Source organism: Diadema antillarum, unplaced genomic scaffold (assembly GCF_040938485.1).
Source record: "Diadema antillarum isolate AM-2024a unplaced genomic scaffold, OU_Dant_1.0 scf00000068, whole genome shotgun sequence".
Lineage (NCBI taxonomy): Eukaryota > Metazoa > Echinodermata > Echinoidea > Diadematoida > Diadematidae > Diadema > Diadema antillarum.
The window spans coordinates 2,077,135-2,104,320 of NW_027270957.1; the positions used below are offsets into that span (position 1 = coordinate 2,077,135).

Genomic DNA, 27,186 nt, shown 5'->3' on the forward strand with positions numbered 1-27,186 from the left:
ACTGGTCCTGGACCGTTGGACCAGTGCCAGTGTGCAGCATTGGCTTAACTGTATCTAACTTCCTTTTCCCTACAACAGCTTTCTGGAGAGCTTAGGACTGCTTGGGAATACTTTCATGCCATCACGAATTTTGGTTCCAGCAAAGAAAAAATCAAACAAACAAAAACAAACAAATAAAGAATTAAGTATAATGGCTCAGTCACGAATGAAGCAAATATCATTATACCGCAGAGGATTAGCCGATGTGAAAAAAACAAGAGGAGAACGTGGGAGAGATAAGATGATTTGTGTATGTTCTGTTTTGCACGTTTTCTCCCATGTTGTGTATGTCAATCCGGAAACAAAAATGATGTTTGTGTTTGAGTATGCAGTTACCATGGTAATTTTCATTTCAGCTGTCTGGAATTCATACCCAAGAGAAGTCTGCAGTCTTGTTTGTTTGTTTTTTTCTTTCTCAGGAGATAAGAAATGATAAACTCTGTATCAGGAGTAAGAATGAAATACACACATTCATAGTAAAGCAAACCATTTTCATGATTCCCCCTTTCTACATGTTTTTTATGTCTCCACCACAAAGTGGTGCCAGAGGCATTATGTTTTGTTTTTTAATCTCTCTCTCTCTATCTCTCTCTCTCTCTCTTCAAGTGAATATACCCCATCCTTCAGCTAAAATGCAGTGTTTGTATAATCATACCCTTATCCCCTCAGGAATATTTAGGCAGGTAACAGGTAATGTATTCAATGTAATATCAGACACTTCTCATGACAGCCCCATCCTGTTGTTGCCGGGCCTGTTTCAGAAACACTGCCCTCTTGTGGCCAGTGTTTGACCAAGTGACTTGATTATTGCAGTCTAGTCTTTCCATGGAACATAGTTACTCCTTTTTTTCTCTCTTTTTTTTCCTTTTTTTTTTTTTGTTATTGGAGGGGTACTCAAGCATTTGCGCCTCAGTCCACACTTATTCCTGAATTTAGCACAGAAATGGCAACCATTTTTTTTTTCATGAAAGGCAAGTGAGTGGCACAGTACTATTCAGTTGAAGTCGTTGACAATAAAAATGAGTGGCTGAATGCACACTTGAAACTGATTTAGTGTATGTGGTAAAGATAGGTTTACGTCAGAGGTCTGCAATCAATTTAACATAGGAGTAAATGTAAATTGTTGACATCAGCCATGCAACATCCATTTTTGCTCAAACAAAATTTCATGGCTCAACAGCAACAGCGTGCCATGGTACTCCTAACCTGTGACAGATTAGTGCCGAGTATACTCGGGCAGATATCTTTGGGAAATGCATGTTGTAGTAAGATCAACCTGTCCTCAATGTGTTAACTGCATGTCACATGATGAGCAATCTACCAATCAGATAACTAGAATCTGTTTAAAGGGGCATAGTCCCGGTGGTGTAGAGGGCGCTGTTGATGATACTGCCGATCACCGTTAGCATTGATACGAAGATTACCGAAGTTGAGCTGTCATCAAAAGTAAAGTGGGTAGTTGTTGCTAAGTAACGTTGTCTGCATTGTCTTCTCTGCGCATCGCGCAGTCTGTAGTAATGCCATGGTGCGTGCATGTGTGCTTGTTATTATGACATCACAAAAGAACTTTGCTAAAGCTGTCTTCCCCCTCACCCGAATCATGAGCCGAACTGTGATCCGACCACTGACTACAGTGAATCGGACTTCTTCGGACTCGGGGAAGTGGGCCAAAGCGTAAGCACTAGAGAGGAGTCGATAGCGTAGGTCTCTATAGGAAACTTGCGCTGTGCGCCCGCGTACGCATTTGACTAAAACACCGGGACCATGCACCTTTAACTCTTTACGTGCCATGGTGTAAACCCCCTGTGTGCCACATTATTCTGAGACAGCAATATCGTCATGCTTTGGGAAAACATTCTGTTTTTCAAATCTATGTAACTTTTGTAGATTTCTGTTAAGCTGGACATGTAGTGAGCAATGTTGTAGAGAAAATGCCAAGCTTTGCTTGGATGTAAATTGTATGACAAATCTATGATTGTTTTTCTTTCAAATGGCTAAGAGATACATTATTGTAAAGGCATGACTTTTGCGCACAAAACAGTGACAGAAACCTAGAATTCAAATGCAGAATTCAGTAGGGAACACCGCTTGTTGGTTATTCACTACATAAAAATGCAAGCTAAGTGCAAGAGGAACGGAAACGCGAGAAACACTTTCATTGTGCTGTGGCATTTGGCGATTTATCGATCGGTTTGGGCGGTTTTGCGCGTTTGAGTAGAATATGCGAAGTTGGCACGCGGTCGACTGAGTCGGGAGTGCGAACGTGGCACATAAAGAGTTAAGTGTTGTCATCACATCCAAGTACCTGTCAAGTGTTTTTCAAATTGATTCTTCAGGAAGCAATCTCGATCTATCGGTGTGTCCTTTAGCATCAAAATGGAACTGTTGCTAAGTCATATGCTATTATGGAGTGAGGAAACATTTGAAGAAAACATCAAAAGGAAAAATATTACTCATCACACCAAATCAACTAGACAAATGTAGCATTGTTATTTGCATGACATGATCAAGGGTATTTATATTTGTTTGTGATGAGGGAAAGGGGTTTGCTGACAGCTGTTCAGATAAAGCATTTCAAGAATATGCTACATCGAATTGTGGGATTTAGTCATATTCTTGTGCTTTTTGTCAACTTTTGCATTCCATCAGCATTGCTTCTTTTAATGTGTATGGTGTCCGAGATTAAGTTTACCGCTATATACATTCACAGATATTTCTTTTTCTTTCACTGTGTCAAGTGACTGCATCTGTGAACTCAATAGTACATCCATTTACCTCATTCAATCAAAGGTATGATGCTGCTACTTGTTGATGGTTTTGTAATGCAATGAAGGTCAATTGTATAATGGTAGATATATTGTAGGTACCTTTTTATTCTATCAAGGAAAACCACATTTTACTGGCTTTCTTGAAAGCAATTCACTTGCACCAAAGACCCATACCCTGACTTTAAGCAATACATTTATAGCAGGAGATGATGACTTGCACATAGTGCTCCAGTCCAATTCTCAGACAGACCTATAATGACACCCACAAATGGGCCAATGTCCTTTTTTTTAGTAGTTTGGTGAACTCCCAAATCTTCTCATCCTACGTTTTTCCTGTGCCAGGTCTGTTACAATGACATCTACGAAGTGCAGAGACATGAAGAAGGTCTATCAGAACTAAACTGATGCATTTCTGTTATTTTGTCTTGTCTATGCCCTATCGCATATGTTCAGTTTTACAAGTACAGGGGCATTAGAGTCTCTGCCGCGTCCTTGATATTAACGCCCTTGTCAACCTTGATTGATAGATCTTCAGGGTGCAACCCCACATCATGTTTAAGTTGAATTTAGTCAACAACAACAACAACAACAACAACAACAACAACAACAACAACAGAGAATGAAGGGTGTTTCATTAAAATCTCACCTAATATCAGGAAGGTGTAGAAGTTTAGAGTTTTGCATGTTGTGGGGAAAAGTACATGTAAATAATAAATTTCAGAGTTGAAGTGACTTGCCAATAACTTTTAACCCGTTGAGGACAGGCTGATTCTGCTATAACACGCATTTCCTATAGACACCTGCCAGAGTATACTCGGGACTAATCCTCAACAGGTTAAGGAGGTTGCATTTATTAAATCGATCAAAATCTATCTTTATTTGTACCTTCTGATATCAGAGATTATAGACTAGACACAGTATCATTATCTCATTAAACTTGCACATTTAGATACAGCCAGGTACAGCCAATATTAGTGTTTACAAAAACTTCTTGAACTCCATATTGTCATACTCTCTGTCAGAATTTCATGAAACTTTTATGACTGTCTGTCTTATTTCAAGTCTTTTATCTGGTTTACCCCATAACTTTCAGGATTGTGTGATTTCCCGCCAAGCTTATTCATTACAATGTCCAGTTCCCCCAAATCAAATTGTTCAGAGTCAGTCCCCTTCAAAATTCCGATTGACACTTTTCTGGCTCTTTGCCGTGCATGTGAGCACCTCCATGTTACCTTGTTTGGAATCTCACCCATAAGAGTTCACACAAGTGGGATGATCCTCACATTTAACCATGTTTATGACCCAATTTCTGGTAAAGCCACTATTTACCATTTGCAGATGGAAAAAAAAAGCGTTAGTGCTTCAAAATAGTTCTTAAATGTGAGTTAAGGACAGAAACAACCAACGTAGAAAATGTTAATCAGTATAATCAGTGTTAAAGTATTGTTAATTCTCCAAAATGTGAACAATAGTTTTATCAAAATTGTTCCTAGAATAAACCATCTGCAGATAGGGTTTGAGAAAATTAGTGATATCTCTGTGTATTTGCAGCTTTAATCCCAAATTTTTATATTGTAGGCTGTTTTGTGATACAACTGAAATATCAATCAAATATGATAACTCAAACATTTCTTTTTTTAATGAATGCGCCCAATAGTGGCTATCAAAGTTGATAACGATCAAGGGGATGAGCATTTAACAAGGCAGTAAAATATTGTCTACAAGAATAAGAAGGGAAAAAAAATATGGGTGTATCTCATGTTTGAGACACGCATACCCTAGACAAGATTCCCTTGAAGATTGTGGCAGGAAATGTGTGGTTGTATAACCAAATTAATCGTAATTACCAATTTGGCATCCATTTTCCTGTGCATGTACACGCGTTCATTCATTCACGTCAAATGTTGAACCATGGTTTCATAAAGTGATGCTATTGTTTGTTTTTTTGTTAGTTCTGTCCATCTGTAAACTGACAAATACAAGATAAAATAGATCAGCCGAAACATTGGCTGTCCCCAGGTTCACGTTTTGGGAAAGTTGTGGTAAAATGGCTAATTCAGTGTCGATTTACAAGCTAATCAATTAATGCTTGGGTGTTTAAAAAGGAAATGCCGTTAAGTCATGTGGCATTGATTCAAAATGTGATTTTGTTTTCCAGTTGTCATGTCTCACAGAGTATCATCTCTCACATTTGGCGCATGTTCTCCAACCAGTCAGAATAAGGAAGTGCTATTAGATACACCCCTCCAAGAATTAAAGTTCTGGGGGGTGTTTCATCAATTTTGTCAGTGCTGACAATTTCAGCAAAATCCTTGGTTTTGATTGGCTGAGATGCTCTGGTCACTGACTGTTACTATGGTGATTGTCAGAGACTGACAACTTGTCAGCGCTGAATAAGTTGATGAAACACCCCCCCCCCCCCAGATCTAGCGGAATGCATTATTATTCATTCTTCTAAGGGTTTTTTTTTTTTTTTTAACTCTGACATAAAAAAAATACAATAGATGCAGTTGTTTATTGGTGGTCCTTAAGCAAAAGAAAAACAAATATGTATAATTCATACAAACAAACAAAAAGTGTCCGGGAAATGGATGGTCACTTACCAAAGAGAAAACATGTGTACTGTATTTGGTCTTAGCTTACACCAATATGCTATTGTTACAAATCTCCAAAACTATGCCTTCAATCTTAGGGCAGAGCATAACTGCAACATATTTTTAGTGAATTCAGGAAATAAGAAAATCCACTCTACAGTCACCATATTATGGCCATTTCAGTTTCAATCACTCCACAAGTAACAATCAAGTCAGTCTCAATTAAATTACCCCCCCCCCCCCCTCATGAGTTTATGCACCCCTATTCATAATAATCAAACAATCTCTTTTGGGTACATGTGAATGGCTGTTTGGCTGATGCACTTGTTGGTTGCTGTCCCTCTGCCCATATATGGTATAAGTTTCTGACCAATGAAACAGCACCATTTGTCACAGCCATTGCCATTTGTAAGTTGGGCATTTGCCTTGGATGGTGATGTGCAAATCCTACTGATTTTATGTGTGTGTGTCTGTGTGTGTGTTCGTGCACATGTACACATGCGCATTCAGCAATGGCCAACGATACATGATGAGGAGTGTGTTCTGCAATACTGATGAATTATTCATTAGCTAGTAGAGCTGTAGCCAATCAGAACTTTGTATATGCCATACTCATTCATACTGGATTCTACAATGTATGTAGAAATGAATTGACTTGACACTCCTGCATTGCAGAGGCTATAGAAAGCACCCGTATAGAGAACTCAAACCCGATGATTATCGATCACAAATTTCTGCTTCAGCCAAGGAGCTCCTTGCTTCAGCTAACCTGACTGGTAATGAAATCTAGTAGAGAATCATTATGATTATGATTATGCACCTGTAACAATATGTGCCCTCCATGGAGAGATTTTTTTCATAACCCTAACTTGATAGATATAGATAAAAGCTTGAAGAAATACATGATGAATATGGGAATATTGAATTACTTTTGATTTTATGTAAATGAAAGCCATGGGAGATTATACCACTGTAAAACCAGAAATTTCCATGTGCATGAAATTTTCACAAATTCTGCGAGGAGCCAAAATTTGTGCAAGTAAAATGGATGCAAAAGTGCTTTGTCTACACTTTGCATTGAATGCCAGTGGCAGTTCGTGAAAACTTCTTGCCCCAAAAGAAGTCATCAGCTGCAATTCACGAAAATTTGATGCCACAAATATTTCTGGTTTTACAGTACAGTATGTTTAACTGTTACTGTTCATAGCGAGATTGTAGTGATAAATTTTCATCGTGACCAACCATGTGTAAGAGAAAAAGATGGAAAAAGAGGAACAAACCTAAGACCTTAACTGTTAATCTCCTTGCTAGTTGGCTGTGAAGCCAATATATCCCTACGGCTTTTAATCATGAATATCTCGGTCTGAATTTGTACCAAAGAATTGTATAAACTGTAACTTCTTCTCCATCCCCCTCTTTTTGTGGGTTTTTGTTTTTTCCTCTTCCTCTCGTTTAGAGCGAAAGTTGTCCCCACATCCCTCATAGCCCATGACATTTTTTGGCACACAAATATGATGAATTTAACAGCCATCCGCTTGTATCACAGCAATTGTCAGTCGCCATGGCGATACAATCGGCGCATAAACATCATCAGCAACATCAGGTGTTGGACAGATGCCATTGTTTTGGCACAGAAATCATCTGATATGTTGATCAGCATGCATGATATATTGTAAATAGTGTATATAAATCACCCTATTGTTTTCTCTTTGACACACCTGCAAAATTGCTTTTATATCATGATTGAATGTTGTAATTGCCAGTAACAACACAGGGACGACATCAGCTACTATTTGTATGCATTCTAAATTATTGACTACTCTATGAGTTTCTATAAAGCAGTTATAATGGAAAATGTTATAACTGCCAATGTGCCAATTATTTTGTACAAAAGTAAATAGCTGCTGCCATCTATACTCTGAAAGTCTGCCCGCTCATTATTTGCTTAAAGTAATTTTTCTTCAGAATAATCAAATCTTTAATTCTAATTACCGGAAGCTACTTTCTCTACATTAGATAAAATGTATTGATATTGAATATGCTTTGTTATTACAAAGACCAGCTTGACAACAAGAGAAGGAAGCAGTTTGCAAGTGCATATTATACATTGCTGACATTACCTAACATCTTCATATCGCAGTGAAAATACAATATGCGTTCACATCAAGGAAACAAGAAAGATTTTTTTTTCCAGTATTTGTGATTTCCTCTGTGAGCAAGCACCACATTACAGAAATGAAAGAGTCGTGGAAAGGGTTTTGAGGGAAATGAATGAAATTTCTTACCAGAAAGCTTTCTACCTTTCACTACCCTGTGTGAGGGTGTGGATATAACTTGTATCAAAAGAGCTTCCTCTTCTGTTTACGTGTTTGTTTTTTCTTGTTGGGGGGAGGGGAAGAAATCATTCAAGTAATATTGATGAAATTGATGAAATATCGATGTTGTTGGTATTTTCTTTATTTTGTTTTGTAGAAACCGCATATACCATCATGTGTTTTACTCTAACTCTACATACAATGTTTCAAGTAAACTTTCTTTCCATGTTAATCAATGTCATATACATAAACATATATGCCCTTTTACACACACACACACACACACACACACACACACATACACATGCACTTTAACAGTTTGTTTTGAATAAGACAGAAGGACAAATATTTCAAATGAATGCAAATCATTCACAATTTGTTTTTAATATATAAATTACATTAATACTGATACATTAGAGTAGTAATTAATCATTAGTAGCATTGCTTGCCATTTGTAGTAAAGACTTGCATCAAAAGGGCGGAATTGGCAACTTAATGAAAAACCAACACAGTTTAGCTTACAAACAAGCAGAAATCAAAATATGTAAGTGAATCATAATTTATGGTTAATATATCCAGATTTCATACAGGAAGGTCAGTAATATTTTGGTAGTGCCAATTTTTGTCTGTCATCTGCAATTTCTAATACTACTTTTACCTTTCATGGTGTTTGAAGCACAAAAATTGCATAAGTCAATGATCTGGACATTTAAGTAGGCAGTGCTGCATCTAACAGAAAAAAAAAATAGTTCATCGACAAATCACAATTCTAAAAGCGTCCTAGTTTTAATAGTCATATGACATTGACATGGTGAAATGGCACTCCTTGAGTTGATTAGACTAAATTCAAAATCTGTTCTGATGAAGATGGTGACTCGTACAGATGAATACACCAATATGATATCAGCCAGATACTTTGAAAAACTATGAATAGTTTGTGCATTAGTCACACCTTTAACCCATGGAGGACGGACTGATTTTGCTACAACACACATTTCCCACAGACAACTGCCTAAGTATAATCTGGACTAGTCTTCAAAGGGTTCAGAGAGGCAATTTGAGTGACTGTCTCATACACAGTACTGAGCAGTGGAAAAGCAAGTGTGAAATAATTAATATCCTTAATCTTGTGTTGAGAACCTGCTCCTATTTGTGCTGGTACTGCACTTATATTGGACACATTCACAACTGTCTGGTAACAGCCCACACATGAGCATGTCACGTCCGCCTCTTGCACTTACTTCTTCTCAATGAGGTGTGTGTGTGTTTGAGAATTGTTAGATGGCAAGCTTTGAAATTGTATCAAATTCGGCTAGATGTCACTTTGATATAGTCATTATCCCATACCAGTACCCTCATCGATATGACTCACACTTTTTTTTTGTATCTGATTAATACATTGTTAATATGGTTGTACAAAGTGCACGGAACAATTCTCTTGGTATATGCTTTGTAAGCTTTAAGTAGGAATTAAAAAAAAAAATAATGCAATGTTCTACTCAAAATTGCTTGCACAAACCATGTGTATCTTTGTAAACATGTAAGTTTTTTATTATTCCTCTGAAAATGAGAAACTTATGAATATATTTTGTTGAGTTTATTGTTGTTTTTTGTGTAAGTATATTATACTGTTGCATCAGCATGATCACACATTGGAATTTAAAATAGAAATTCACAACTAAGAAGTTTGAAAGTCATAAAATGGTGCAGTATCAAATCATTAACAAACTCAAAGACAAAATGAAACAGAAATGCATCAAAAATTCAAAATCAAGGGTATCAAAAAGTATTGCACTAAAAATCTTGTCAGAAAGCTGTCAAAGTCAGGAAACAAGAACACAAAAAACACCATAAAAAAAGTTGATGCTACAACCTCTTCGGGATCAGGCGTCATTTTTGCATGGAGATCTGTGGTCCGATGAGGATGTCTTGGAGCTCAGAGGGACACAGTATACCAGCAGTGCTGTCCTGGCACAGTTTCCTCATGCAGCCCTTTGGCACCGTCATGCAGTCTTGGCGACAGCGCCAACTCGGGACCGCGATGGCGCCAATTCCGACCATGCACGAGTTGGTCTCGCGCCTCTTGGCGCAGGTGTTGAACTTGTCCGTCGCCAGCCACGAGCAGCGCCCGTCTGCGTCCGGCACGCAGAAGCTGTGTTGGGTCTCGCAATCCTCCACGCCGTAGCTGCTGGAGGCGAGGGGGTTGTAGAAGCAGTCCTCCGTCCGCCAGTAGTGACTCGGTGAAAAGTTCATTTCGTTGTAGTCAAAGGACCAATCCTGCTGCAGCTCGGGCCGGATGACAGAGAATGTGCTGTTGATCTGCATGGTTGAAGAGAGGACAATGAAGATTTAATTTGATTTGATTTGATTTGGTTTGATTACTGCATTTTTACTCTAAGTGCAATAGCAAAAAGATGAGACATTCAAATATAATGTGTCATTTAGATAATTTGGGTATAGGTACATATTGTGATAATCAGTAAGTAGTTACATAATTGCTGCTAGGAAAATAGAGTAATCATCCCTGTTTGTGACAGGGTGCCTATTTGCAGCAAGGGCAGTTTCATTCATTGATGAGACAGCTAAAGAATGTCAAGTGTGCTTAGTCCCACTATAGAACAAATGAAGAGTTTGTTTGCAAAAACCGATAAGTCCATATTTGCCAAATGGAGATATTTGCGATTAAAGGTCAAGAAAAATATAGAGAATGATAAGAAAATTTTTGCTTCTTTTGACCATAACTTCAAAAATATATCTTTATATGTAGTGACCAATATATCATTTAAAAGGTATTATTTTGTACCTTGTGACAGAGGCCGTACTTCAAAATCTTCAAAAATGGACTTATCGGTTTTTGCAAACAAAGTCTTCAAATGCAGGACTTATTCGCAAGAGTTCTGGGAAGTGAGGATACTCTCGCACGTGATTGGATTGGGCCTTTTCATTAACGAATGAAATTGCCCCTGATGGAAATAGGCATCCTGTCACAAACAGGAATGGTTACTCTGTATGTTTAACACATAAATGTGAAAAAAAATCACACTTCCTAATCATTAAGCTGAGCCTGACTAGGAATTGTTTAATATACAACACCCCCTTATAACATACCATGTCTGCTAATTTTAATAACACAGAAGAGGATTTGTGTGGTACTGAACATGGGATTTAATAGACATTTCTGTATTTCAGATTGGTAGCACCAATTCCAAGACCCACAGGATGAACAGTAGGAAGAAAAATGTGCTTTTATGAGGGGCAGGACACAGAAAAACATGAGCCAGTGAGTTTGGAATGGTTAATCCATTTTATAACCCTTTCTATGCCAATGAATCAACTGTGCACAACTATCACACACATACCTGTGGACAGGAATTGATGTGGCATGTAGAGGCTTAATCAAAGCCTTGATAAATGTGTTTGTAGAGAATTGTCACTTTATATCATTGTGGTTCCATACTGTGCCTGTTTTGATGTGCAGAAATTAAAAGAAAAAATATGTATATAATACAGAGCTTTTTTGTTTGGTTTTTTTTTGGGGGGGGGGACATTAAGAGATGGACTGATTGGTAGTAATGACTTATAATTAATGACATTTTTCAAGTCAGTGAAAAGAGAGAAAAAAAAAACACTTACTGAACACTGATCACAAAATAGGCTGTACGCTTCCTTCACTCCGCTCCTTTGGACAGACGTCAATGAGAGCCATGGCTCCACTGAATCACAGGCACTGATTCTTAGGACATCGTCATGGTAACGACCTGGGGAGGAAAATTTGTGGTATAAAGCAAATATGATTCAGTGACATATTTTCTATAGGCGGAACAGTATGTAATCAAGATATCAAGAGCTTGCTTCCGAAAGGCACTAAATCCGTCATTTTACAATGAATTTAGTGCCTTTTGGTTGAAATGTACTTCATTATAATGATGTTCAAAAACATTCAGCACATACAAGAATTGTGGTGTCACTATAGAGAGACCAGTTAACAAATATCATGCTGTATTTTTTATTGTGTATTCTAACAGTACTGTTTACTCCAACTGGTTATGGAAACTGTCAAATATGGCAAATCCAGTCACTAAAACAGATTTTCACATTTATGATGCATTTTTAGCTGAAGTTTAGCTTCATTTTTACGGTATATCATAGATTTTTGGGGTGAAATCCAAATACAACATCATGTTCCATGTCAGCAGGTGTGTTTATGTTTAGGTATATTCATGGAGGTGTTTATATAACAGAAATTTCTTCAACTTGCAATCAATTGTTACTTGTTTATACCAAGAGTACCTCAAATGAATAGTGATGGTTGGTAGAGGAAGACTTACCCATCATGAGGTAGATGGAGCCTGGAATAAGGTTGGCCTTCTTGCATTGAGGTGCCTCAAAGTTGAGGGTCAGTTTCACTCCCCTAACTGCTACTGATTCCAGACCCTTGTAGATGGCGCTCACTTTCACTTTACGACTATTCCTGACTTTTCCGCGGATCACTGAGGTGAAAAAATAGAGAGCAAAAACATCAATAGCCACCCACAAATCAGAGAAACCACCCTAATGTAACACTATTTCCTTCTTTCCAGATTGTTGTGGATTTGAATAAAATCACGTACAAATTAAATGATGTTGACAAGGAAAATAAAAATGAAGTTGACAATGAAAACAAATTCGGTAAGTGATGCTTAATCTTGCTATCAAAACAGTTATGACATATATACATTTGTATGCTGTTTGGAGAGCTTAGCTGGTGTAATGATTGGGGCCTGGACAATAGAAAGTCTTCACATTGCACATTCTGAGTGCAAAAAAAAAAATAGATAAATAAAAAATTGGTCTTTCAAATACCATGTAAATACAGCCATCTAGTTTTAGTCCTTTGGGATGTAGTTTTGTAGGTACAGCCTTTCTCTGACCATGTCAGTCTATGACCATGTCAAATTACAACTATCTGTATTTGATGCATGTTAGTATAGTTAAAATGATTTACTCATGAACAAAGTACTCATAATATTTGATGTTTTCAATCTACAAAGAAGGACATTTCATTTTGTTTATATTTGATTAGCAATTTCAGGTTAATTTTATAAACTGTAATTTCCTGTATTGAGTATTTCATGATAGAAAATCAGCAGAAAAAGTGAAGATGTAGCAAATATGTATTGCCTTTTGAGAAACTCAAAAAGCAAGTCAGAAAGCTTTTGTAGCTTGTTGGTCAATATAGGAAAGCAAAACAAAAGACAGAAACGGCTCAAGTCTTTGAAAAAATATCAGTATCATACACTATTAAGATTCATGAAATTATGTCAAAACCAAGCCAACAAAACCGTCACAATGCATTATTACTTACCAACTTCTGAATCACAAAAGTGTTGTTGGAGATGTTTGACAGGGCATCCTGAGCAAGTTAATGGGAGAACTGGCATGGAAGATGATGATGCCCCAGTTGGAACCATCATCACCAGCATCATCGCCGTCATCACTGTTGTCAAGGTGATCATCATCATAGTGCTCATCTTTGTCTCCTCCTGGTGTCTCAATTGAAAAAAAGTTGTCCTTTCTGTTTTTGTCAGAATTAGTCAATGGTATCTGTATCTTCACTTCCAGCAAAGAGCACAAAGACAGTTCTCTGTTTCCGGTGGCTGTTTGAAAAAAAGTAGAACGTAGATGGGGTGACAGGGTATGATGGGAAGAGTTGATGTCCAGTTCTACCAGCAAGTGCTGAAAATTTGTCAATAAATGGAGTCAAAATGAAGTATCAAACTGTCTGAATCCTTCGAGCTTCCAGGCTCTGCAACAGTATCGGATGAGTCTGCACTGATGGAGATGAGAGAAGTATGGCTGAGGCGGTAGAGATGCAGTCCTTTTTGTACAATGACCCAAGGCGCTGATGCTCTGTTGTTCATCTCCCACACGATGATCTAAAAGTGACGAGATGCTGTCAACTGGTGTCCATAAATAAAAGAGAAACACTGTTCAGGTTCCTGAATTTGTGCCTACATTCAAATTAGATTACTAGTATGGTCACATTTCTTGATACAGAAGGAGGAAATATTGTGATACACCTCGGAAGTATGCTCCAATGCCGCTTGGAGTGTGTCGGTGAAGAGAGGCAGAGAGAAAGGAGGACACACAAAAAAAAATGATGAGCAAAATAGCTTCCGGCTGAGTTGACACAGAAGCTGGGATGACCCTATGACATACCAATGAGAAGGTGGACAAATATGTGGTTGCTAGATGTTTGTTTACGCTATGATCTAATGAGTACCCCAAAACACCAAATGCACCCTGCTTGTTGTGAGGCACGCAGACCTTGTGGAGAGAAAACTCAGCGTATGGCAGTGAATTATGATCTCTCTGCTTGAGGTCCGACAGTCTCTTATATTTGGTAGATGAGGTCATCTTCCTACCAGTCAGGACCAATGAGAGGCGCATTGCCAATCCCCATCTCCTCCTACCACCACACTGGGACTACATCCATGGTTGGCAGAGCGCGGAAAATTAGTCTCATCCCTCAAACCATTTTTGTCATTCACGAACTCAAATTTACAATCGACATCTGCCAAAATTCAGCCTTTTTTGCATATTCATGAGAAATACTCTGTGGTATCATAAATGGATTGTGAGGCAATACTAATAACAAGACTAATTGATGTTGTCTCTAGGAAATCCATCCTTACGTTTGTCGACAACAAGCACAAAATATTCACCATGACACTAGCTGTGTGTGTATGAGAGGAAAACCACACACTAATTCAGGAAGGAACCAACAGTTCCTGTCGATCCGACTTGGAAATGATGTAAGCAGTATTAAATGAACCAGCACTACTTGGAAAGATGCAGAACAATACAAAACATGCTCTTTTGACAATTTCTTTTTCAATTTCATTATCCCACTCAAAATACTTTATTACCCTTCATCTATTCAAGTTTGGGAGTGTGTCCTGGAAGAATACCTATACTGACATGATTTCATCAATAACTATTCATGCACACACCCATTTACCCATTCAACCTTATATCATTTTTAGGTAAGAAACTTCTATGCTACAGCAAAACCGCCTAATTGCAATTACATTTTGTATCAATTATTTCATTTAAAATTATTATTTTCTGAACTAAATGTCTTCAAATGACTCAATTTGATTTAATTTTTTATTCGATTTGATTTATCTCTGCATTCAATTAGATACCAATTGAATACAAATTTGAAAAGCACAAAGACAAAGAAAAGCAAGTGCAGTGAAATAAATCGATAACAGTACACAAATAGATACACATAAATGATTGCATTGAGCAATATACATACACAAAAACATAGAATAGAATATACAGTATTTTTCAGTAATTTCCATCAACAACAACAAAAATCTAGAATACTGAAACTTAAACTGTAATATGTTGACAATTCTGTATTACTTTAACCAGTCTGAGTGTATTCTGAACAAATTCTTAAATGGTTCATTTTTTAAAGGGAAGGTAAACCCCAAAATCAATGTGGATTGAGTGAAAGCAGTAACATTAGTAGAACACATCAGTGAAAGTTTGAGGAAAATCGGACAATCGATGCAAAAGTTATGAATTTTTAATGTTTTGGTGTTGGAACCGCTGGATGAGGAGACTACTAGAGGATATGACGTATGAGTGGACAACAATACAAAGAAAATATAAAGGAAATTCAACAAAAATTCACTTTCCTAGAATTATGAAAGAGCAATGGACCAACCTCTTTCAGAAAGCAGGGGGAATAATTGCTACCCTTAACATATGTCAATATCAAGCTGATGGAATTTGTAATTTTCATGAAAAATTGATTTTTGTAGAATTTTCTTTATATTTTCTTGGTATTGTTGTCCACTCATACGTCATAACCTCTAGTAGTCTCCTCGTCCAGCGGTTCCAACACCAAAACTTTAAAAATTCATAACTTTTGCATCGATTGTCCGATTTTCTTCAAACTTTCACTGATGTGTTCTACTAATGTTGCTGCTTTCACGCAATCCACATTGCTCTTGGGGTTTATCTTCCCTTTAAAGAATAAACTCTATTTTGGTATTGTGAGAATCTTTGTTTAATCATGGTAATAAATGCTGAGGATTTCAAGGCTATAAAATCCAAATTAACACTTTTTTTTCAACAAGCCCCAGGATTCTTAAAGTTCCTGCATGGTTTACTGACTTCCATTTTTTGAAAATGCATAGTTTTCAATGTTCAGATATCAGAACAAATTGTTAACATTACTTCTTCTATTACTACCTGCTTCCCAAACTGCACTACAGCTTTAAAATGATTGCCTTTGATAAGGGCAGTTTCAAAATTGAACGAGGGCCAGAGACTTTTGTAGCCCTCTCGGGCAATGACATGTGTGATTGTCTGCAATGATTCATGTGAATGGCTACTGACCCATCCCCCTCTCTACTTGGAAGAATGTCTATGTCTGTTGTATTTTTTCTTCTTCTCCTTCCTTTGTTGATAATTGGGTCCAGTGGTCAGACACTGTGGTCAGCATGGAATACTGACCAGCATACTCCTGAGTGATAGCAAGGTGGTGATAGCCAGCCAGTGACCGAGCCAGGGACAAAATTGGGAGGAGACACTTGTGACCTGTTTGAGGATGTTTCATCAAAATATAGGTGGAAACACAAAGATCTGTCTAGTATTTGTTTAGTTTTGAAAGGCAAATTCATAAAGAATCACATGTTTATACGCTTTCCAGAGACATGTCCATGTACAAACGGTTCCTAGACAATACACTGCTTATAATCAGAGAAAGATCAAGGCCTGTCAGTCAGGTGTTAGCACTTTTATACCCCTTTTGTATTGTGCACGACTTTTAGCTCGCTTCTGAAGCAAGCTACCTTTAGCTCGGGCTAAGTCGTTTTATATTGCCACTCAAGGTTATGTGCAAAACCAGACCCATCACTCCCACACCCTGCCTAGAGTTCCCTGAGAGTTTTACCGAACAGCAAACAATGCTATTAGTACACCAGTGCATGCAGTGCGTCAAACCATATACACAGCACGCTGGTGGCAATTAGTACAGCAGTAAGCATACATTATTGGCAACCCGGAAGCCCCGTACACGCTTTCCGGTCACGGGTCAGTGAATTTAGCTCGAGCTAAACCCGAGATACCTTTTATACTGATGTTAGCTCAGACCTGAAGCGGACCTGATCTACCTTCATAGAGCGGACTAACTTTAGCTCGGGCTAAACATTTTTTGACCTTTTATACTGGGGGTGAGCTTGCTTCAGGTCGGCACCTGAAGCGAGCTAACTCCCAGTATAAAAGGGGTTAACAGTCTTCATTGCAATCACTTCTCCTCAGTGGCCATCAACAGGAATGCACTTTTTCATACCTAGTTGTATCAACTCATATATCATTGCGGAGTAAAGCAGTAAAATCGCACAACTCATGGAAAATGAATTAATGTCACAGGTGTTGTATATCCTGGATGAAGTTGGAAAAGTTGGGGGTATCCCTATAAAGTGCGAAAAGTATCATATCCTGGTTGTTTCCCTAGATACAGTGCACTCCCGTTATAACGAACACGGTTATAACAACATTTCGTTATAACGAAGTAAATCTTCTGGTCCCAAAATTATCACCACTAAAGTTTATTGTAAAAAATTTGCTTATAACGAACACGGTTATAGCGAAATTTCCGTTATAACGAAGTCTTTTCCGAGCGCCACAGACAAAGAAAAACAAAAGAAATGTGCTCCGTTATAATGAAATGCGAATTGCTTTCGAAAATACGAAGCGGAACAAGCATTTATAGCGTCTCTTCATGGGTGAACGCTTCACACGACTCTGTGTTCGCTCTTTGTGTCACGCACAGTTTCTGAGGGGAACTTGCGTTTATTATTGTGATACAGTTATCCCATCATACTTCACATAGCTTTCCAATGTATGATGAGTATTCAGCAAACAGAATATGATATATGTGGTTTCCTTGTTTTCGTTATATATTGTATTTGTTCGGTTATAACGAAATTTCGTTATAACAAAAGAAAACTGCCGGTCCCGAGCATTTCGTTATGACGGGAGTGCACTGTACTTCATTAAAAAATTTTTGTTCTTGAGAAAAAAGAGTTACTCCTCATATCTGCAGGTAACAGCTGATATTGGTAAAAGAATGTCTTCTAAAAAGAAAGTAAAATAAAATAGAAATAGGTACTTTTTCATGACTGAGGAATGACTCTTGGTGCCAAACATTGAAACATGATTGATTAAAGTTTAAGAACACATTCTTTTAGTCTCCTGAGTAATCTAATAACGGATTGTGTTTGATGAATTATTGAAAGGCAGAAAGGATAAAAAAAAAAACAATAATGGCTGCACTATTATCACTTTTGTTCTGTTTAGTTCTGTTTGTTCCAAAATTTGACTTGTTTTAAAAGACTAATTCAATTTTGTTGTCCATCAACCAATGCTTGATTCAAATTGCTACTTTCAGAATAATATGCGTCCTTTTGGGGGATTTCTGAAACTAGAAAAAGGTCCTGTTTGTAGTTTTGACAGGCAGAGGTTTTTGATGCTGTGGATGTACTGTGGATTTGTACTTACCTGTGCTGTTGAACTTGCAGGACATTTAGCATCTGCAATCCTTTCTTTTTAACCTGTTGAGGAGGGTGTGATTTTGTTACAACATACTTCCCATAGATCCTTGCCTTAGTATGCAGTACTCGGAACTCGTCCTCAATGGGTTAGCTGTAGTTTGAGTTGTATTGCATTGGTTTTTGAGGTTTGTGAGTTGATGACATCACTGTTTCATGGTAAGATGTGAAACCTCGTAAGTGCTCAAAAATCATACCATTTGTCAAATTTGATATTAAGCTTTTTGCCATTCTCTTTGTTGGATTTTACTCTTCAAGTGCCCATCGCATAGGATGGAATCCAACCCATTATAATGCTTTTTTACTTTATCTTTATGCCACCTTTGTAGAATACCTGTCATTACCATTTTGGCGTATTAATCTCAATATGAGATGCACTGATGGAGAAACAAAAATGTTTTCCAAACACTTTGAGAAGCATTGGTACTAGCAATTAGAATTAGCAAGTGCAGGCGTACCAGATATCGTAAGTGCTGTGTCTGAGCAATTGTCCCTCATGGCACACTGACAATAGGCAAGTTTGAAGTTGGCGATGGTTCAAATGACCCAGAATTTCAAACCATTGAAACAAAACAGATGTAAAGATGGATATCGTCTACTTACATAACCCAATTTGCTTTCATTTTAGAAAAACAAGCCCCTTGAATGTTTAGACATGTTCTTTCACTGCAGTGACTGCTCATATGCCTTGTCCAAGACATCATTCATTAGAACTCATTTTCTCATTTAGTCATTTTTTTTTTCTCAAATGGCCTTTATCTGTTCATGCGTAGAATATAACTCTGAACAGGCTTATTCAGTGTTTGATGATGAAATCGTGTATGTCTGCTCAAAGAATGCTCCACTTTGTGAGCGTCCGTCTGAGCAAATTATTCCATCTTGGCACGGAGTGGTTCTAGACGAGTGAGCATGCGTAGCACGGAGAGAAGATCAAAGCTTGGATTCAATCTTGGAAAGAGTGAGAGAGCATGTGGTCTTGATTTGGTTTTAGTCTTGCTATCCTGCTGCACAAAATGTCACCAAATTAGAAGCTTCTTCTTCGCAGACAGGGCGTATTCGCAGACTGTTTCAGAAGGAAGTGAAGAAGCACTTTGCTATGTCCGTCATGTTCATATTACTAAATCTGATCGTTTGATAAGTGTGTATGAATTCAACCCCCAGGGTCTGCATAATTTGCATTGCAAGCATGACATGTTTAGGATCACTGCCCTCAAAATACCTATTGCCTTACACTCGGTGGCTAGAATGGTACATTTAAGAAGTTGATGCATATACCTAAAAAAAAAGATTGATCCATGTAATTCTTCCTATGTGGAAAGAACATGTATGGAATCGACTGCATGCTGTGCTCCTTACCAAACATTTTAGGGAATGTGCATGGCAATAGTTTTGCACTCTATGGTGCCAAACAATTTATATCATTTTTAGCACATTAAATCATCACCCTGTTTTGTTCATCAATTCATTTCATTGTCTGCATGTCAGCCACAACACAACATGATTTACTCTCTGACAAAATTCAAGCCACCTTCCATAACTCATTGTGACATACTCTTGTAGGGTGTAGAAAACAACAGAAAGCCGATACCATGTTCTCGTTAGGTTTCTCCATTCCATTCCTGACATGAAGTCACGTTCATTGTCAAATATTTCGCAGTCTTTCTGTCAACACCCATCACCTCGAGTTCAAATGGCACGCAAACACTTCCGCAGTGCAGATACTGCCTGAATACCTGAGTGTTGCCCCTAAAATGAAAGATTGGTTTAAAAACGAAGGGGGGAGAAATCCTGTGGTTTTTCATGCCTTATGGGAGGTGGATAACAATGAGAATTGCTTTCAAATCTTTGAGATATTTCAGCAGTCTGCACTGATATTCGATGGCAATCTTTGCATACCAGACAATTTACAGCTGTTAGCAGGGGGTGCGGTTGTTTGTGATTGGATTCAGAGGAGTCATGTGGTTGCATCATGTGACAAGTGTTATGCTGCCTTTGATAACCTTTGACCCACATTCTGTCAGCTCTGATGATTTTGATTGAAGACATGTCTTTGTTCTCCTGTTTGGTGTTGTTTTTTCCCTTGATTAAAAGAAAAAAATCACTGTAATACGATTGTAGCTGGTTTTGTTTGACATGTCAGTTTCAAGTTCAAGTTTGTATAACATTTATTTTCCATCTTTTTTTTTTATGTAGGAAATCACATGCATGAAATTATTGTACAGGAAGGCAGAACCTCAAAAAAGCAAAGCTTGTGGTGAGCTGCCTTACAAAATACATTACATCACAAACACAAACACATGTCAGTGCTAAGAATTAATTGACATATTGCATTTCAATTAAAATAGTGAAAGTGTTATTTCTTTTATCTTATCTTCTGGTCAGATTCACGTCATTTAGACTTTCTTGCCCACTGGAGCAAATTGTACAATGAGTGCCATGTATAATGATAACGATTCCAGATTTTGAGGTCTTTAATTGTAATCTTTTCTTCATTGCAAGTTATGTGCAACCAGCCACTCTGTTTCCTACATCTCACTTGAAAAATCACAGTATTTTTTGGTAGACTCATGTTACCGAGAGTGAAATAGTTTCATAAGCACATGACAAGCCATGAGGAAACTAAGCTCTTTGATTGCAGTCTGATGATTTTGCCTGAAATGGCTTGATTAGTTTTCAAATGACAGACTGCTGTTAGTGTTGTTCTTTCTGTCCTTAGACAGAGCCACCATCCTTTTTAATTTGAGTAGTTTTTGATGTGATCTTTTCTGAGTTTTTTTTCCCACAGATATTATGTATTTGTGTGTTTTGTTTTCTTTTTTCTTTTTCAGAGCGTGGTTGTATGTAGCTCCATGTTGTTCACAGCTGAAGTTGTTGGAGCTAACACCGGCTAAAATGTTGCTTTACATGACTGCATTTATTATCATGACCTTAAGGACTGAGGCCAAGAAGCCCTCATTTTAAGGCACTTTAGAGTCCCAATTTAACATTTAAAGAATTTGATCACAAACTTAGTTAATTTCAGTCTTGTTAAATTGAGAGGTTTGTGATCAATGCCACTAAAAACAAACACAATAATGAGAAATATGGAATACATTTAATCATATATGAAAAATTATATCTTGTTTTGTCAAATTAGGGTATCACTGGAAAGCTTTTGTTTAGCCCTATCTGATGAAGGACTTACTTCAAAATGTTTGAAAATGTGACCGTGCACCTCAAAACGAACATAAAGTCGCACACACTGATTTTGCGTGAGGACTGAAAATAAGTGAAATGGGTCAACCTAGCCGAACTTGACTTTTTCATATTTTCTGAAAGAGTGGGTCTTCTTTTACATTATGCTAAAATTTGGTATAATAAAACCCGCAGAAAAGTGTTTTTTTAGCAGTTTATCTCGAACATTTTTGGTAGAATAGTGTGATTAGGTGTGTCTTTAGAATCCCTTTTTCATTTCTGAAAAACCTTGTCCACACTCTTCACTTTCAACTCTAATAACTTTTGAAAGGATAGTGCTACTGCTTTGAAAGTTGGCATTAATTAGGGACAGAGTGTGTTAATAAGGTATATTAATTTCACAGAATGTGTTAATAAGGTATATTTAATTTCAGATTAATTTGATAATCCTTTCATTGTTGTTACTCTGGTGGTTTACTTCCTGTTTTTTGTCCCATTCATCGCACAGCCAGCACGGTTTGGTAAAGATTAAGCGCTTGAATAGACACTGTATACTTCAGAGCCACTTTTCTCAGTTCACACTTTTCCTGAGTTTGTGCTTTCTTCCCAATATTTAGATAGGTTAGGAGAGTCCATTTGATTTGAGTTATACATCATTTTAAAGCTTAAAGTCTGCTCTTTCAGAATATGACCTTAACTAAAAATTTATGTCTGGCGACTTTTTGTTTGTTTTGAGGTGCAGGGTCACAAATGGTGCCTAACCCATTTTGCAGTCAAACTCTTGATTTTGCTGACAGACTTTATCTAATAGATGATTTGCTTGTTTTATCTCTTTCTTTAATTGAATAGCATTGTGCGTGTGATAGTCAAACACTGATGAATAGTTGTAAAGTCACTCTGCAATATTATCTGCAGAAACCGATGGCATCCAGTAGACAGCCGTAAAACAATGTAAATGCATGGAGGAACTACATCATTATTTCTCACCCAATTTTGATGGTCTGCTTGTGAGAGATATAAACTGTATGATTAAAAGAGGTGAATGTCCAAAGAGAACAGATAAACATTGTTTGTACATACACTCATATATATTCCATCAGTAATTCTTGTACGTGCCTTGGGGCAAAGTAGGTGAGAATGACATAAATGCTCTTCAATGTTCAAGTAAAGATAAATTGTCTTTGTTTGTTTTTTATTTCAGAGACAGTAATTATGCAATGTTGCAGCAAATTGGGTCATTATTTCCTTCAGCATTTTAAGGCTTATGGATACACAGGGGCTGAAGTTATAATCAATTAAATTGACCTGCACATGTTTTTATTAATCCACATTTATGGCCATGTATCCTTTTGTCCATCTTATTCACAATGGACTCAATGGGTGTAGCATCCATCTGCGAGTAATGAGCATTTATTCCTGCAGAGTCTGAAGAGTCACACGCTGCCTTCACCATTTCTGTCTCCAGTTGTGTTCATCTCTTTCTGTTCTCTTCTAATTGGTCATCATTGACCGACCAAGTGTAATTCCTGTCACAGCATCAAACTGTTTTATCTGAACTTGTTCTTTAGACCCTTTCCCCCTCCCCTCCCTCATATAATTTTTTAATTAGTGAGAAATGACAACATAGATTACTCCAGCGGAACAGGTAGTCATGACTGTCAAACAACTGTCACTTTTTTTCCCCCCATGTTTCCTGCTTCTGTGGTTGTTGCCGTTTTCAGCAGTCAGCTGACGTAGTCCGGACAATGCTGAAGAGTATAGTGACCTAAATGACGTCCCCTCCACCCACTCCTCATTCTGGCATTTTACTTGTAAAGAGAAATGCAGCTTTTTTATCATCCATGTTTCATACTTGTTCATGGCAGGCCAATGTCAATGGTGTCTCCTCAGCTACTGTTGGCAAACCCCCAAGGCCCTCAAATCTGGTATGTTAAAACAAGCTAGCAAACAAATATTCCCTGTAATATGAGTAAAATGTTTTTGCTTTTGCATCACTTTTTCTGTACTGCGTATCTCAGTTTTTGGTCTTTTTTAAGATTTGGGAGAAAGGGTTCTTTCGACGCTACATTTTTGCGTGTTCAGTTTTATTTGAAAATTTTGTTATGATTTTGATTTAGTTTTGATTTCATGTTATTTCTTGCTGTTATAAAATGCACTTCAGCTTTACTTTGCCCAAAATAAGTCTATGCAGTATTGCTCTACCTCAAAGCATGACTCTGGCTAGGGCAATGTATGATTTTAAAAATGCAGGTGTTCTTTGTCAGATGAAAACCTGACATGATTGATTTAAATACATTGTAGATTATTGCTCAAAGTTCTAAAAATGTTATGAGATCCATAGAATTACAGAATTTGATTTTGCAGCTTGATCAATTTTAATGGTTCATGCCCCTTTGCATGGTAATTATTGCAGAAATTAATAAGTGAATAAAACTCCTGAACCACAACAAAATAACACAATTATAGAAATTCCCATGTAGAGTAAAATAAAAGATTATTAAAATCAATGTAATTTATTCACTGTTTAATTCATTAATCGTTGATGGTTATTTCAGAGATCTCAGATGTGAAATTGTAACCTATACCGTAGAGCAAAATATTATATTTGGTGGCCTTTTTGACATCATGAAATTTTCACGAAATGTCACTGGCATTCAATATACAGGCCTATAGTGTAGACAAGAACTTTCACTTACATTTTAATTTGGTGAATCTTAGCTCGCAAGAAATTCATGAAATTAAAGTGTACACAATGTTTTCCCTTGTGTTACAGTGGAAGAATATCTTTTAATTTGTCCTTCTTACAACATGGAATTATAATTGAAGAGAGTAGAAAAGCTCTGTCACACATACTGAGCCAAAAGATGGATAACTTTGTCACCAAAAGAGATGAGTATTGCATTTCTTGTCACTTGCATCACTGCACACCACTGACCACGCCTTAGCGGAAGAAGGTCTTAGGTGGGACTAATTGCTCCCCATGGTTTTCAGCAGACTCCCAGTTGGTGCATAACTGTAACGACACAGGTTGCCTCTTTGTCAAACCTCTCCGCTACAAGTTTTAATAATTAGAATAATGTTACACTTTGAACACTCTTGATTTCTTTTTGAATTGTCCACCCGCTGACATAAGTACATGATAGCTAGACTTCAAGGTTGTTCTATATTCACTTTGAATGTGCAATGAATGTAGTTAAATGTTCAGCATTACTCTTCTCCTTCTCATTTTGTTCTACTCTGTTTTGTGTCTGTATGGGTGTGTGTGTGTGTGTGTGTGTGTGTGTGTGTGTGTGTTTAATTCTTCTATCAATTCTATTCACACTGTTATTTTATATCAGGGCATCCCAACACAAGTTACATGTTCTGTGTAACTTCTCGGGCATGCCATCCTTTATCATATCACAGGTAGCTGTCAAGTTCCATGTAAGCCTACTCTTGTATTTTATAATTGATCTGATTGGAATAAATGAATCTTGATTTATATGTTGATGGATTGAATTATATCAAACACACTGCTATAATTTGCTTGTTCTCTCTTTCTAATCAGCTGAAAACATCAGTTCTCCCATCGCAGTGACCATGGATAGAAATCAGAATGTTAGTTACATCATTTTCCTTCACTCTTGTGTGATTATAATTTTGAAATCTGCTACATGTATGTGCACTTTCATGTACCAGGTACACAAGTGTTATTGCATGTATCTTTATTTGATAAATGTACCAAACTGAATATGTGATCGTGCACCACAAAACGAACAAAAAGTCGCACACACTGATTTTGTGTGAGGACTGAAAATAGGTGAAATGGGTCAGCCTAAACGATCTTGACTTTTTTATATTTTGTGAAAGAGCGAGTCTTCTTCTACAGTATGCTAAAATTTGGGATCATAAAATGGGCAGGAAAGTGTGTTTTTTAGGAGTTTATCTTGAACATTTTTTGGTAGAATAGTGTAATTAGGTGTGTTTTTAGAGTCCCCTTTTGATTTCTTAAAAACCTTGTACACACTCTTCGCTTTCAACTCTAATAACTTTTGAAAGGATGATGCTACTGCTTTGAAAGTCAAATATTAATTAGGAACAGAATGTGTTGATAAGGCACACTCAATTTCAGTTTAAACTGATATTCCCTTCATTGTTGTTACTCTGGTGGTTTACATCCTGTTTTTTGTCCCATTCGTTGCACAGCCAGCGCAGCTTGGTAAAGATTTAGCGCTTGAATAGACACTGTACTTCAGAGCCTCTTTTCTCAGTTTACACTTTTCCTGAGTGTGTGTTTTCTTTCCAATATTTAGATTGGTTTGGAGAGTCCATTTGATTTGAGTTATACATCATTTCAAAGCTTAAAGTCTGCTCTTTTAGATTATGCTCTTAACTAAAATTTAATGTGTGACGCAGGATAAACGCACTCATAGGCCGAAGTTACGTTTCATCTCTTTTTATTCCGCTCAGAAATAAATAATAAAAAAGAAAACCCCTGGCTACCTAGCCTGTGCTCATAAGGAATGTACAGTAACTGGCAAGTGAATGTCCAATTACAGAATTACAAGAATTCTGCTGGCTCCATGTTTGCAGAACCTTCAGGCTGCAGATTTTCTGGGCAAATTTCAGATTTGAGGAGATGCTCTGTGGGAGATGTTCACCTTGGTAGAGCAGCTAGAACAATGGCAAAATTGGGGTCTTTGTGCACCCACAAAGAACTCTCTAGCAGCTCTTAGCTGGCTTGGGATTAAATATGCAAATTAAGCTACTTGCAGACTGCTCCACTCTTAATGATGGGGGGGGGCATCTCAGGAGGGGGCATCTGCAGGGTCAAATATACTGGGGACAACTTTACTGCTGCACTTTTGCAATGTTACACACTTCCCTGCTTGAGGGTTTGTGTCCCACATAACCCACTGAATACAAACAGTAAAAGTAAGCTAACATCAAAATCAATTCGAACATACCACATCATAAAAACTTACTTATATTGACTTAACATCTGCATTATAAGGAGGTTTGACTTTGCAACATCTGCCATGATGCTGGGATGTGATTGATTATGTATTTCAGCATTGATTTCTCTCACAGATGAGCGAGGTAGATTGTGTGGGTTTGGATGGTGACCTGCTGTTGTTCTTGAAGACCGTCTTGGAACATTAGAAGGTTCAGGTTCGTGATCGTCACACGCTTGTGTTTGAATCTTGGGTTGGTCACCAATTTCGTCTGCAGGTGGGTTTGGTATGGACTGATCATCACTGTCATGTTCATTTTCGCCATCTGAAGAATCATCTTCCAACACAGGTAATATGCCATCTTGTGACAAATCACTGTGAATACTTGTTGAAATCTCCGCTGGTGTATCATTCACCACTTCGTGAGAAGGGGGATTTTCCTCTCTGGGAATGGGAGTAGGTACGTGAACTACGAAGTCGTTCAAACATTCGTCATCATCATCAGATCTGTCCAGTTCACTATCTGATTTGCCTGATGAGGTGAGTTCAATCTCATCATCTTGCTCGACATGCAGTTCCATGTCATCGACTAGTGTCTTGGAATCCAGTACATCTCTTCTGTGAAGAGTCTTTCGCTCCGACTCTCTACCAGACACAGGCTCAACAACATAAGCATGTCCACCACTTTCCAAACGTTTGACCACCTTGTAAGGCCTTGATTCCCAAGCGTCTTGTATCTTGTTCCGGCC

The 27,186-nt window shown here is 37.6% G+C and overlaps 1 protein-coding gene across 1 annotated transcript; it reads right to left on the reverse strand.

The window, feature by feature from the left end:
- Positions 1–9,606: 9,606 nt before the first annotated feature.
- On the reverse strand, positions 9,607–14,022 carry LOC139716652 (metalloproteinase inhibitor 1-like). The gene is made up of 4 exons (XM_071628179.1): positions 13,061–14,022; positions 12,045–12,206; positions 11,350–11,474; positions 9,607–10,035 (listed from the first exon to the last, which is right to left on the reverse strand). Exons 1-4 carry the CDS (start codon positions 13,224–13,226, stop codon positions 9,607–9,609), a joined length of 882 nt encoding a protein of 293 aa, XP_071484280.1. The 5' UTR covers positions 13,227–14,022.
- Between the last annotated feature and the right edge of the window lie 13,164 nt (positions 14,023–27,186).

Bases quoted from the DNA above. Each gene is read 5' to 3' on its own strand.
- LOC139716652 (XM_071628179.1), bottom strand. From the start codon at position 13,226: ATGAGCACTATGATGATGATCACCTTGACAACAGTGATGACGGCGATG. The intron at 11,475-12,044 runs GTAAGTCTTCCT...TTTCCTCCCCAG, and splicing joins CTCCATCTACCTCATGATGG to GTCGTTACCATGACGATGTC. The intron at 10,036-11,349 runs GTAAGTGTTTTT...TCAACCATGCAG, and splicing joins TATTTTGTGATCAGTGTTCA to ATCAACAGCACATTCTCTGT.